Source organism: Lissotriton helveticus, chromosome 4_1 (assembly GCF_964261635.1).
Source record: "Lissotriton helveticus chromosome 4_1, aLisHel1.1, whole genome shotgun sequence".
In the NCBI taxonomy this organism is placed as follows: Eukaryota; Metazoa; Chordata; class Amphibia; order Caudata; family Salamandridae; genus Lissotriton; species Lissotriton helveticus.
The window spans coordinates 2134684642-2134699373 of NC_136063.1; the positions used below are offsets into that span (position 1 = coordinate 2134684642).

General features: G+C 45.6%; 1 protein-coding gene across 1 annotated transcript in view; it reads left to right on the forward strand.

Annotated features, from left to right (window-relative positions):
* Positions 1–6987: 6987 nt before the first annotated feature.
* The window catches only part of ABCB7 (ATP binding cassette subfamily B member 7), a 665610-nt gene continuing 657865 nt past the window's right edge, over positions 6988–14732 (forward strand). The window contains exon 1 of the mRNA XM_078688835.1: positions 6988–7240. Coding sequence (XP_078544961.1) covers positions 7097–7240 — 144 coding nt within the window. The 5' untranslated portion in view covers positions 6988–7096. The remainder of the gene's footprint in view (positions 7241–14732) is intronic.

A 14732-nucleotide genomic window follows, 5' to 3' on the forward strand; every position in this document is an offset into this window, starting at 1 on the left:
TACTTCCAAAGCGTTGTTTGCCAAACCTAGCTAGGATTACTAGGCACTATCCATAGCGCCTACGCTCCTTTACCACTGGTGCCCAGGACAGGTATGGCCCGCCGTCAAGGCACCAGTGGAAATCCCAAAGTGGACCCGGTAAATGTTTAGGGTACCGCCTGGTACCTCAAAGTTATCACACTACAGAATCAGGCAAACATTACAGCCAGTACCTTTAGGAGGGTGAATCAGCACACCAGGAATACTGGGGTGGGGGGGAGGGGGGGTGCCCGCCTAGCGTCTAAAGCTCTGTTGTAGTGCTTGCTCACACTCTACTACTCACTCTACTACTCACTCTCTACTACTCACTCTCTACTACACACTCTCTACTACTCACTCTACTATTCTCTACTACTCACTACTACACACTCTACTACACACTCTGTACTACACAATCACTACTACACACTCCCTACTCTACTACACACTCACTACTATTCTACTACTTACTCTCTACTACTCACTACTACACTCTCTACTACACTCTACTACACTCTCTACTACACTCTACTACACACTCTACTACACACTCACAACTACACACTCACTACTCTACTATTCTATACTACACACTCTACAACTCACTCTACTACACACTCTACTAAACTCTACTACTCACTACAACACACTCACTACAACACACTCACTACTCTCTACTACACACTCTAGTACACACTCTCTACTACTCACTAGTATTCTCCACTACTCACTCTATACTACACACTACCACACACTCACCACACTATACTAAACACTCTCTACTACACACTCTACTATTCTCACCTCTCTACTACACACTCTACTACACACTCTCTACTACACACTCTCTACTACACACTCTCTACTACACACTCTCTACTGCGCACTCTCTACTGCACACTCTCTACTGCACACTCTCTACTGCACACTCTCTACTGCACACTCTCTACTGCACACTCTCTACTGCACACTCTCTACTGCACACTCTCTACTGCACACTCTCTACTGCACACTCTCTACTGCACACTCTCTACTGCACACTCTCTACTGCACACTCTCTACTGCACACTCTCTACTGCACACTCTCTACTGCACACTCTCTACTGCACACTCTCTACTGCACTCTCTACTGCACACTCTCTACTGCACACTCTCTACTGCACACTCTCTACTGCACACTCTCTACTGCACACTCTCTACTACACACTCTCTACTACACACCCTCTACTACTCTATTTTCTACTACACACTACTAAACATGCACTACTCTACTACACAATCTCTACTACACTCTACTACTCCACTACTCTCTACTACTCTCTTCTACACACTCTGTCTACTACACACTCTGCTACACACTCTACTGCACACTCACTACTAGACACACTGCTCTCTAATACACACTCTCTACTACTCTACTACACACTCTCTACTACTCTACTACACACTCTCTACTACTCTACTACACACTCTCTACTACTCTACTACACACTCTACTGCACACTCACTACTAGACACACTGCTCTCTACTACACACTCTCTACTACACACTCTCTACTACACACTCTCTACTACACACTCTCTACTACTCTACTACACACTCTCTACTACTCTACTACACACTCTACTACACACTCAATACTCTACTACACACCCTCTACTACTCTATTTTCTACTACACACTACTAAACATGCACTACTCTACTACACACTCTACTACTCAATCTCTACTACACTCTACTACTCCACTACTCTCTACTACTCTCTACTACTACTCTCTTCTACACACTCTACTACACACTCTGCTACACACTCTACTGCACACTCACTACTAGACACACTGCTCTCTAATACACACTCTCTACTACTCTAATACACACTCTCTACTACTCTACTACACACTCTCTACTACTCTACTACACACTCTACTACACACTCTACTACACACTCAATACTCTACTACACACCCTCTACTACTCTATTTTCTACTATACACTACTAAACATGCACTACTCTACTACACACTCTACTACTCAATCTCTACTACACTCTACTACTCTACTACTACTCTCTTCTACACACTCTACTACACACTCTGCTACACACTCTACTGCACACTCACTACTAGACACACTGCTCTCTAATACACACTCTCTACTACTCTAATACACACTCTCTACTACTCTACTACACACTCTACTACACTCTCTACTACACACTCTCTACTACACACTCTCTACTACACACTCACTACTACACACCCACTACTCTCTGCTACACACTCTGCTACACACTCTGCTGCACACTCTGCTGCACACTCTGCTGCACACTCTGCTGCACACTCTGCTGCACACTCTGCTGCACACTCTGCTGCACACTCTGCTGCACACTCTGCTGCACACTGCTACACACTCTGCTACACACTCTGCTGCACACTCACTACTAGACACACTGCTCTCTAATACACACTCTCTACTACTCTGCTACACACTCTGCTACACACTCTGCTACACACTCTGCTACACACTCTGCTACACACTCTGCTACACACTCTGCTACACACTCTGCTACACTCTCTGCTACACACTCTGCTACACTCTCTGCTACACACTCTGCTGCACACTCACTACTAGACACACTGCTCTCTAATACACACTCTCTACTACTCTACTACACACTCTACTACACACTCACTACTAGACACACTGCTCTCTAATACACACTCTCTACTACTCTACTACACACTCTACTACACACTCTACTACACACTCTACTACACACTCTACTACACACTCTACTACACACTCTACTACACACTCTCTACTACACACTCTCTACTACACACTCTCTACTACACACTCTCTACTACACACTCTCTACTACACACCCACCACTACACACTCACTACTCTCTGCTACACACTCTGCTACACACTCTGCTACACACTCTGCTACACACTCTGCTACACACTCTGCTACACACTCTGCTACACACTCTGCTACACACTCTGCTACACACTCTGCTACACACTCTGCTACACACTCTACTACACACTCTACTACACACTCTACTACACACACTCTACTACACACACTCTCTACTACACACTCTCTACTACACACTCTCTACTACACACTCTTCTACTACACACTCTTCTACTACACACTCACTACTACACACTCACTACTACACACTCACTACTACACACTCACTACTACACACTCTCTACTACACACTCTCTACTACACACTCACTACTACACACTCACTACTACACACTCACTACTACACACTCACTACTACACACCCACCACTACACACTCACTACTCTCTGCTACACACTCTGCTACACACTCTGCTACACACTCTGCTACACACTCTGCTACACACTCTGCTACACACTCTGCTACACACTCTGCTACACACTCTGCTACACACTCTGCTACACACTCTACTACACACTCTACTACACACTCTACTACACACTCTACTACACACTCTCTACTACACACTCTCTACTACACACCCACCACTCTCTGCTACACACTCTCTACTACACTCTCTACTACACACACTCTACTACACTCTCTACTACACACTCTACTACACTCTCACTACTACACACCCACCACTACACACTCACTACTCTCTGCTACACACTCTACTACACACACTCTATACTACACACTCTCTACTACACACTCTACTACACACTCTACTACACACTCTACTACACACTACTACACACTCTACTACACACTCTACTACACACTCTACTACACACTCTACTACACACTCTACTACACACTCTACTACACACTCTCTACTACACACTCTACTACACACTCTACTACACACTCTCTACTACACACTCTACTACACACTCTCTACTACACACCCACCACTACACACTCACTACTCTCTGCTACACACTCTACTACACACTCTACTACACACTCTACTACACACACTCTACTACACACACTCTACTACACACTCTACTACACTCTCTACTACACACTCTCTACTACACACTCTCTACTACACACTCTCTACTACACACCCACCACTACACACTCACTACTCTCTGCTACACACTCTGCTACACACTCTACTACACACTCTACTACACACTCTACTACACACTCTACTACACACTCTACTACACACTCTACTACACACACTCTACTACACACACTCTACTACACACACTCTACTACACACACTCTACTACACACACTCTACTACACACACTCTACTACACACTCTACTACACACTCTACTACACACTCTACTACACACTCTACTACACACTCTACTACACACTCTACACTCTCTGCTACACACCCACCACTACACACTCTACTACACACTCTACTACACACACTCTACTACACACACTCTACTACACACACTCTACTACACACACTCTACTACACACACTCTACCACACACTCTACCACACACTCTACTACACACTCTACTACACACTCTACTACACACTCTACTACACACTCTACTACACACTCTACTACACACTCTACTACACACTCTCTACTACACACTCTCTACTACACACTCTCTACTACACACTCTCTACTACACACTCTCTACTACACACTCTACTACACACTCTACTACACACTCTCTACTACACACTCTACTACACACTCTACTACACACTCTCTACTACACACTCTCTACTACACACTCTCTACTACACACTCTCTACTACACACTCTCTACTACACACTCTCTACTACACACTCTCTACTACACACTCTACTACTCTCTACTGCACACTCTACTACACACTCTACTACACACTCTACTACACACTCTACTACACACTCTACTACACACTTTCTACTACACACTTTCTACTACACACTCTCTACTACTCTACTACACTCTCTACTATTCTCTACTACTCACTCTATACTACACACTACCACACTCACCACTCTCTACTACACACTATACTACACACTCTCTACTACACACTCTACTACACACTCACTACTACACACTCACTACTACACACTCACTACTACACACTCACTACTACACACTCACTACTACACACTCTACTACACACTCTACTACACACTCTACTACACACTTTCTACTACACACTTTCTACTACACACTCTCTACTACTCTACTACACTCTCTACTATTCTCTACTACTCACTCTATACTACTACTACACACTCACTACTACACACTCACTACTACACACTCACTACTACACACTCACTACTACACACTCACTACTACACACTCACTACCACACTCACTACCACACTCACTACCACACTCACTACCACACTCACTACCACACTCACTACCACACTCTCTACTACACACTACTACTCACTCTCTACTACACTCTCTACTACTCACTCTACTACTCTCTACTGCACACCCACCACTACACTCACTACTCTCTGCTACACACTCTACTACACACTCTCTACTACACACTTTCTACTACAAACTCTCTACTACTCTACTACACTCTCTACTACTCACTCTACTATTCTCTACTACTCACTCTATACTACACACTACCACACACTCACCACTCTACTACACACTATACTAAACACTCTCTACTACACACTCTACTACTCTCTACTACACTCACCACTCTCTACTACACACTCTACTACACACTCTCTACTACACACGCACTACTTAGTACTACACACTCTACTATTCACTCTACTACTCACTCTACTACACACTCTATACTGCATACTCTCTACTACACACTCTCTCTTAGTCTGTACTACACACGCTCTACTTCAGGCAGCAATAAAAACGTCATGATAACTTGTGATTAATGTTCCTGGTAGAGAGAGATCAGAGGTTTGTCTAGTAGCAGGTTTGACTCACCATAAAGTAGTGCAGAGGGTTAATCTGCTGCAAAGAACAGATCGGTGTTTGGGTGGATATCTGAGCGGATTCGTAAAGCCAGCCTTTACCAGCACTATAAAGCAAATGAAATGTATGTGAGAGAGGTTTTAAGGGAAGATGAGGTCCACTTTTTACACGGTGGTAATGATGGAATCAGAGGAGGAGGTGGGGGAAGAGGGATGCGGGGGTGTCCAAAAAGTATGTCACACCGGGCAGCACCACTGCTAAAGCTGGCCCTGTTTCTAGCTCAAGCGGCACCGACACCCATAGTCTAAAGATAATACCTCTGCCTTAAGTGAAGTACTCTGGTACCCAAGGATGACTAGCAAACAATATTATTCACAACGTTGCTTACTATTCAGCAACATTTCACAGTTTGCAAATCATCTTTATACACCAATTCAGAGTTTGCTAACAAATTAATGCAACACATTGTCATATACAATACCATAGCTCAAACTTTAATGCTGCGAGACCTATTGCATTGTAAATGCTTGTTTTAAATCTCCTTTTTTCAAATATGTTTTAAGACATCAGGACACATTGCTAAACACACGTCACTACCATAACAGGAACGACCTGTTCTTTAGAAGACAAGCTGGTCCCATGTTTATTTACAGGGGAATACTGCAATCCGAAGATGGCCCCGAGCCTGTAGATTCGTTTGTTTGACCTCTGACGCGTCTGGCAATTTCGGTTCTTCTCTCCGTTAGTTATTTTCTTTCGGTTTTACATCCCACTAGCTGTATTCAGGCGACTCGCCGTCATCATCGAGAACGCGTGGTTTTATATGTGAAATCGTTTGGAAGAATTTCTTGTTGTTTTAAAGACGTTGGAAGGCAAAGGCAGCTTGCCTCCCGACCTTCACACTTGCCCACAAGTGTCGGAGTACTTCCGTCACGTAAATCTGTCCTTGTTGTTCTTTCCGCTGGTCCCTGTTACACTTGCCCACAAGTGTCGGAGTACTTCCGTCACGTAAATCTGTCCTTGTTGTTCTTTCCGCTGGTCCCTGTTCTGAGTCTTTTACACACCTCAGCTGAAGTCCTTCATTTATGTCGGTGGCTGTCACTGGAGAGGCTGCTTAGTCCTTCCTCTGTGTCTATGTAAGTTTAGAGTCCGCTACTTCCCACCTTGCATGTCTCTTTTCCCGGGCCATCATGGCGCAGGTGCTGCTCCTACAGGGATGTGGGGCGAGGGTTCAAAGGCGGCGACTGGCCGAACTGCTGCTGGGGTCAGTGTCTGGCTATCACTGGAGGGTATCCGAGGAGCGGAGCAGGCAGGAAAGCTACGCCGGACGCCAGGTACGGGACTGTCTGTGCTCCAGGGGAGAGGTCAGCAGCCACCAGGGTAGTTGTGACAGGTAGAGGTACATGAGGAGTGTGGCTCAAGAGGAGAGTAACAGGAGAATGCTGACTTGACAGGGAGTGCGCATAAGAAGTTATACAAGTAGGGCTTAGTCCTGCCATGGAGAACTCGAAGAACTATCATGTGAGACTTAGAACGCATGCTGAGATGAAAACCACAGCCAACGAGGAAAATAGTTAAAGTGTCCTGTCTGTAAACTATGTCCAAAGTATTATTACAACTTCATATATAAAATATACAAAGCTTGACATGGAAGGCATTTTTAGAAGGACAGCTAGCTTACCTTTGCCAGACGTGTCCGGTAGAAGCGACCAGGCTTGTCACGGGTTAAATACTGTCAGCTTCTATGGGAGAAAGGAGGACGGTCACAGAAAGAGTGAGTGTGATGCACTCCGGGCTTCTCGGAGGGCGACGTGTGCTAGGCATGCCATTCACACAGACTGTCTTTGTAAAATTCTTGATCGTGAATTTCTTCCAGATGCAAAGATTTTTATTAATCATGCAATAAATAATCTATTGCTTTGTGCACACTGTAACATTCAGTTGCTTCTAGGTGATGATGATGGAGCACAGAATCAACATACAGACCGCAGGACATTTGATTAGTGCTAAACTGTTCAGTATTGGCAGCATTTACTGCGCCCAGTAGGCATCGCCAGGACAAACACATGGGCAGGCCAGATTAAGATAACAAGTCTCGTGGTCCTGCCAGTTTGATGCCCTGGCTGGTCAGTCTGGTAACGGTAACCACTCGCAATAGGCATTTGCAAAATATACTAGACTGTATACATTAGCAGGATATGCGGTGCATAGTTTCATAGGATTAGACCATGTGTGTCTTATGTTCTGTGCTGCTGTGCGTCAGTAATTGGTCCTGGTGGATATACCCGGAGAGATTTTCCAGAGGCTAGGGACTGCTTCTGGGGAGCGTCAGTCACTGCTATGCTTACATCTGGTTCTGCAAGTGACTAGAAGACTTTGTTGTCTTGCGTGCAAGTTGACTTTGAGCGTACATTGGAAAGTATTTGAGTGCTGTGCCTTCAATGCAGTTATATGTGAAGCAGGGGATCTTGAATGTGATTATTTATTTATTGAATCCAGTTTAGGCACATGAGTCCTGTTTTTGGTTCATTTGTTATTCCCATAATCTGGCATCCTTCTGCCATTTATACTTTTACGTAGTCTTTTGATTTGATAGGCTCGTTTTCCAATGTACAAGGCATTACCTCTGTGAAGACGTCACTAACCACGGACCCCTCATCCGTAAGGTGATGTTGAGGAGCTATGAAAGAGTGGATTTAACTCAGGCGTTTAATTTGGTGGGTGGGTGCTTTGACTTCTGCTCATACATGTGCATTTAGGCTCAGATCAAAATTAATTGCATCCCACATTTCATACTTTGATTTTGATGGGGACACCCTATCCAAAGGACCTATTGCGGTGGACACTTTGTGCCATTGGTTTTGAAGGGGCATGCCTGGCCTAGGACCAGGATTTCTGGTTTTTTAGCCATTTATAAAGAGCGTGTTTTGCCCCATCCATGCCTCAATTGTTTTTGAAACCTTGTTCGTGGTTACAAAAGCCAGTGACTCTGAGGTATACTTTTGTGTCAACTGCGCATACATGATGGTCGATGTGGAGCTGTACCATAATGGGCGTTAAGTCAATGATGAAAGGAGGCGAGTCAAAGAGAAGAGCTTTGGAATGCTGCAAACAACCTTGGGGGCGGTGAGGTGTGTTTTCCTATCCCTACAGTTGATGTGCATTTTTCAAGCAATGACTTGAACTATCTAATTAGCCACTGGAGTCTGTGGAATAGGGTGTTGTGGTCTACAGTTTCAAATGTTGGCTGAAAGGACTAGCAGTATCAGGATGCTGGTGATCTTTCGTCTGCTACCACGTGTAGATTGTCTTCAGGCGTTCTCTTTTGCACTGTCTGTTCCATTTTTAGGCCTGAACCCAAATTGAATCATGTTAAGAGACTCAATTTGTTATTGGATCTGGATAGTGACCATATTTTTCTCATAGTTTAGAGATCAATTGAGAACCTATTGGGGTTTGTGGAGTATAGAGTGTGCTTTCTCAAGAAGGGAGGGAAGACACAGCAGTTGAGAGCACTAGGGACTTTGTCGTCAGTGAGGCTTGTGTTAATGACTGCCCACTTGACTGACGAGAATATCTTTCTGAGCAGCGACAATAGTGGGAGACCAGGGATCACCTGCATCATTTCTAGGTTTGAGAGAGTCGTCACTGGGGCGAACTCAAACTTGTGTACCAAGAAGAGGGAATGGATACCAAATAAAGTGTGGCTGCGTGCCACATAGAGAAGACTGCCACATGAAGAAGATTGCTACAGAAAGAGTATCTAACAGGAATGCTGGGCTTGTCACATGTACATTGTGGGATGCCTGCCATTGTTACACTGCCACTGCTTTAGCTTCAAAACATTCCTCTGCCATCACCCCTTACTGCCACCCTCTCCCCCACACACACCATCATTTGAGCTGCCATCTGATGAATGCACACACAATCTTTGTGCGAGAATAGACAAAAATAATCTGACTTAATATGTGACTCAAACCCAGACCTGTTTTTCATCAATGAAACCTGGTAGGTAGTTGGAACTGCACAATGATATCCTTCCTGGATACTGAAACCATATATAGAATTGGCAAGGTAAAACCTGAGTAAGCTTAGCTGTGATGTACAAGAAATCCATTAAAGCTGCAAAAATCGAATCTAGATGACTGTCGGGCTACTAAAAGAAGCAATCCTACCCCTTCTTCTCCTGCAGTTTTCTGCTACCACCAAGTAATGGATAATTCACAGATATGCTCCTAGACACCAGTTCCTTCGAATATCACGACCACTGTGTCCTGTATCACTTGAACATCTCTTTTGACAAACTAAAATTAAAATAACATCATAACTAGCTTGGAAGTTTACAACCTCCATTAGCTAATCTCGAGACCTACCCACACAACAGGACACATGATGGGTGTTGTCAACAATCCAGAATCAGTCGAGATCAAAGGAGATGACTCTGTTCTCTGGAGCATCCATCATCTCATTATTTTTTGTTTTGATACCCCATTAAGGCCTGAGCCGATTCACCTTTCCACTTGACAATAGAACAAGTTCAACAGGTGTGAACTGAAGTGGTCCTGACTTCGGCCTGAAACTCTGAACAGATAGCCACTGTAAACAATTGTACAACAGGATAAGCACAGGATAAAACAGACGCATCCCACTCCGAAATTCTGCACAGCCAAAAAAGCAATGAAAGATACTGTGGATGAAAGATACAAATGCAGTAATGGACTGTTCGACACTAACTGCACCAATCAAAGAGCCATTTAGACAGAAGCTCAGTAGTCAAACAGAATTTCCAACAAGTGTGGTACTAAAATATTGCCCAAAATGCTGAGACTCTTTTAATCCAGAATACACCTTTGTAACCATGCCTCAATCACAATATTTCTGTGACATAATGACCGGTCTCCTCATCACCAAAGCAAAAATATCACAACTTTGCTTAGCAAATCAATCGCAAAATAAAAGCAAACACTAAATTAACCTGTGCTTAACTTTCTGGTAGCTTGGCACAAAAGCAGTCAGGCTTAGCTTAAAGGCAATTGGCAAAGTATTTATGCAGCACACTAAGAGTATTAACGTGAAAACAACATAATTAAAATCCCACATCAATTTTAGAAAAATAAAGTAATTCCCACAATTGGGCTTCCTCCTGCAATTAGTACTTTTGTGTAGCCTTTTAATTTATTTGGGCTTGTATTCCATTTTACAAAGCATTACCTCTGTAAAGACATCACTAACCACAGACCCCACATCCATACGGTGTTGTTGAGGAGCTATGAAAGAGTGGGTTTAACTAACCCTCATGTGTTGTTTAGGAGCTATCCAAAGGGGTGACTTATATGTATTAAAAAGGAATGTTTGGCCATGGCAAAATGATTATTTTGCCAGATTGAAATGGCAGTTTAAACTGCACACGTAGGCTGCAATTGCAGGCCTGAGATGCGTTGAAAGGTGTACGCAGCACATATATTTTATACAAGAATCCTGTTGGGTCAATTAACATAGAACACGTCCCACTTTGTATTCCTTGTATGTTTCTCTGAGAGGAAGAGAGCATGATTGACTGAGCAAAAGGGTTCTAGATCTGTTACCACGATTCATGGGGGATCAGTGTTGTCATGTTCAGTGGTTCCCAGAACCATTTGCTACCTGCCTAGATTTGGAGGTACTCATGGTAGTACTGTGAGCTAGCTGGTGTATAGGACAACATAACCTAGGGGGTGCATGAAATCAGTTTGGCACCATCCCAATGGTTATGCTGTCCACACACGCAGTTCCTACTGTAGGGTGGAAACTATACAACATGACATCACCAACATTGGTTGTGTTCCTAATTTAATGGATTGCCTGAGTAGTTCAATCATGCCTTATTAGAGACAGTTACTTGCCTCCTAACCAGAGACATCTGTGGTGGTAGGTAAAATTATCCTCAGCTGAGTAAGTAACTTCTACATATTTGCTGTAGACTGTTCAAGCTTTAACTCTTAAAGGATCTGATTCCCACTGTGTTTAACCACTCTGTAATTAATTTTTTATTATGTGTGGACGGAGATCTTCAGGCATTGAATATAGCTGAGAACTGCAGACATGTGGTTACTTTGAAACTATTACACTATGGTCTCACACCCAGGGGTGGACCTGTTACCTACGTGGTTGAGGCACACAAAGCATTTATGACAGGGGTGTTCTATTCTTGGGTTACATTCCCGGCTGCAGACAACGTTTATTTATTTATAAAGTTTTATATAGCGCGAACATGAACCCGAAGAATATCGGAGCGCTTTGCAATTTGAGGGAAAGGAAGGTAACAGTCGCAGTACCCCACATGGGTGAACCACTCAAGAACTCCATGTACCAGAGTCCCTAGGGGCGATCCGGAGGAGGGGCTAGCGGTGTGCGGTCCATTGCGATGGTTTAATCAAATGAATATCACTCCAAACAAAACAAATATGCATACCAAACAAAATTGTTACACAATTATTTCACATCTACACTGAGGAGGAAATGCCAGATAGCTATACTCCATATGAAAAAAATAGAAATACCTCTAACCTACCAAAAACACATACATTGGTTTAAAGGCACCCTCCCACACTACAGCAAATGTTAGACTTGGTTCGACAGCAATGAAGGAGCAACATGGCCAGTGTTAGCAGGTTACACACCGCATCATAATGTTGATAATTTATCAACAGCGGAGGTCTGAATACTGTACTGAAGAACTGCCGAGCCCTCGAGAAAGCATGGCGCAAAGACCCGACACCAGACAACATGACCACCCTCAAGCTCGCCACCCGAAAACACCACCAACTGATCCACGCCACCAAGAAAACCGCATTCAAGGCACGACTGGACAACCACACACACAACAGCAAGGAACTCTTCAACATCGTCAAAGAGCTCTCCAACCCCAACGCCAGAAACAACGACATCACCCCATCTCAAGACCTCTGCAACTCCCTCGCCTCCTACTTCCACAACAAGATCGCAGACATACACAACAGCTTCAGAGACACAACCGACGCACCCCACTACCGCACCAACGCCCTCCACCACCACCGTCTGCGCCTGGACCCCGATCAGCACCGAAGACACCATCCGTACGATGAACTCCATCCACTCCGGATCTCCAACCGACCCCTGCCCGCACCACGTCTTCAATAAAGCCGACGCTATCATCGCACCCCATCTGCGGGACATCATCAACACCTCCTTTGACACCGCCACCTTCCCAGAAAGCTGGAAGCACGCCAAACTCAGCGCTCTACTGAAGAAACCATCAGCGGACCCCACCAAACTCAAAAATTATCGCCCCATCTCGCTCCTCCCGTTTCCGGCCAAAGTCATCGAAAAGACCGTCAACAAGCAGCTGGCTGCCTTTCTCGAGACGAACGGATCCCTCGACCTCTCGCAGTCTGGCTTCCGGGCCAACCACAGCACCGAAACTGCCCTCATCGCAGCCACGGACGACATCCGAGCCCTGCTGGACAATGGGGAAACAGCGGCCCTCATCCTCCTGGACCTCTCCACGGCGTTCGACACTGTCTGCCACCGCACCCTAGTGCAGCGCCTCAGCAACGTCGGAATCCAAGAGAAGGCACTAGAATGGATCATCTCCTTCCTCGCCGGAAGGACACAGAGAGTCCGCCTACCCCCGTTCAGATCAGAAGCCACCGAAGTCATCTGCGGCGTTCCTCAAGGCTCCTCGCTCAGCCCCACCCTCTTCAATGTCTACATGAGCCCCCTGGCGGCCATCGCACGCCAACGCAACCTCAACATCATCTCCTACGCCGACGACACCAGCTGATCCTCTCCCTCACCAACGACCCCGCCAGAACCAACCTACACGAAGGGATGAAAGACGTAGCCGAGTGGATGATGAACAGCCGCTGAAACTGAACTCAGACAAGACGGAAGTCCTCATCCTGGGCTCCTCGCCCTCCGCCTGGGACGACTCCTGGTGGCCGCCCGCCCTGGGCAGCGCACCCAAACCAACAGACCACGCACGCAACCTGGGCTTCATCCTGGACTCCTCCCTCTCCATGACCAGACAAGTCAACGCCGTCTCCTCGTCTTGCTTTAACATCCTACGCATGCTACGCAAGATCTTCCGGTGGATCCCCACCGAGACCAGGAAGAATGTCACCCAGGCCCTCGTCACCAGCCGACTGGACTACGGCAACGCCCTCTACGCCGGAACCACCGCCAAGCTCCAGAAGAGACTCCAGCGGATCCAGAACGCCTCAGCAAGACTCATCCTCGACATCCCCCGACACAGCCACATCTCTGGACACCTGAGAGACCTGCACTGGCTCCCGGTCAACAAGAGAATCACTTTCCGTCTCCTCGCCCACGCACACAAAGCCTTACACAACCAAGGCCCAGGATACCTCAATAGCCGCCTCAACTTCTACACCCCCACTCGCCAGCTTCGATCGACCAGCCACGCCCTCGCTGCCGTCCCCCGCATCCGAAGAGCCACCACAGGAGGAAGGTCCTTCTCCTTCCTGGCCGCCAAGACCTGGAACTCCCTCCCGACCCACCTCCGCCTGACGCAAGACCACCTCGCCTTCAGGAAGCAGCTCAAGACCTGGCTGTTCGAGCAGTAGCGGACGCCCCCCTCCCCCAAGCGCCTTGAGACCCTCTGGGTGAGTAGTGCGCTATATAAATGTTTTGATTTGATTTGATTTACATGTTAAATTGCCATGTACTGTAGTTATATTGGACACCGCATATCATTAGTCTCTTTTGTCGAGCATATGAATACTTTTGTATGTTGGTAATCTAGTTGTCATGCCATAGTATTTTACATGCCACTATTTAGGGAATAGA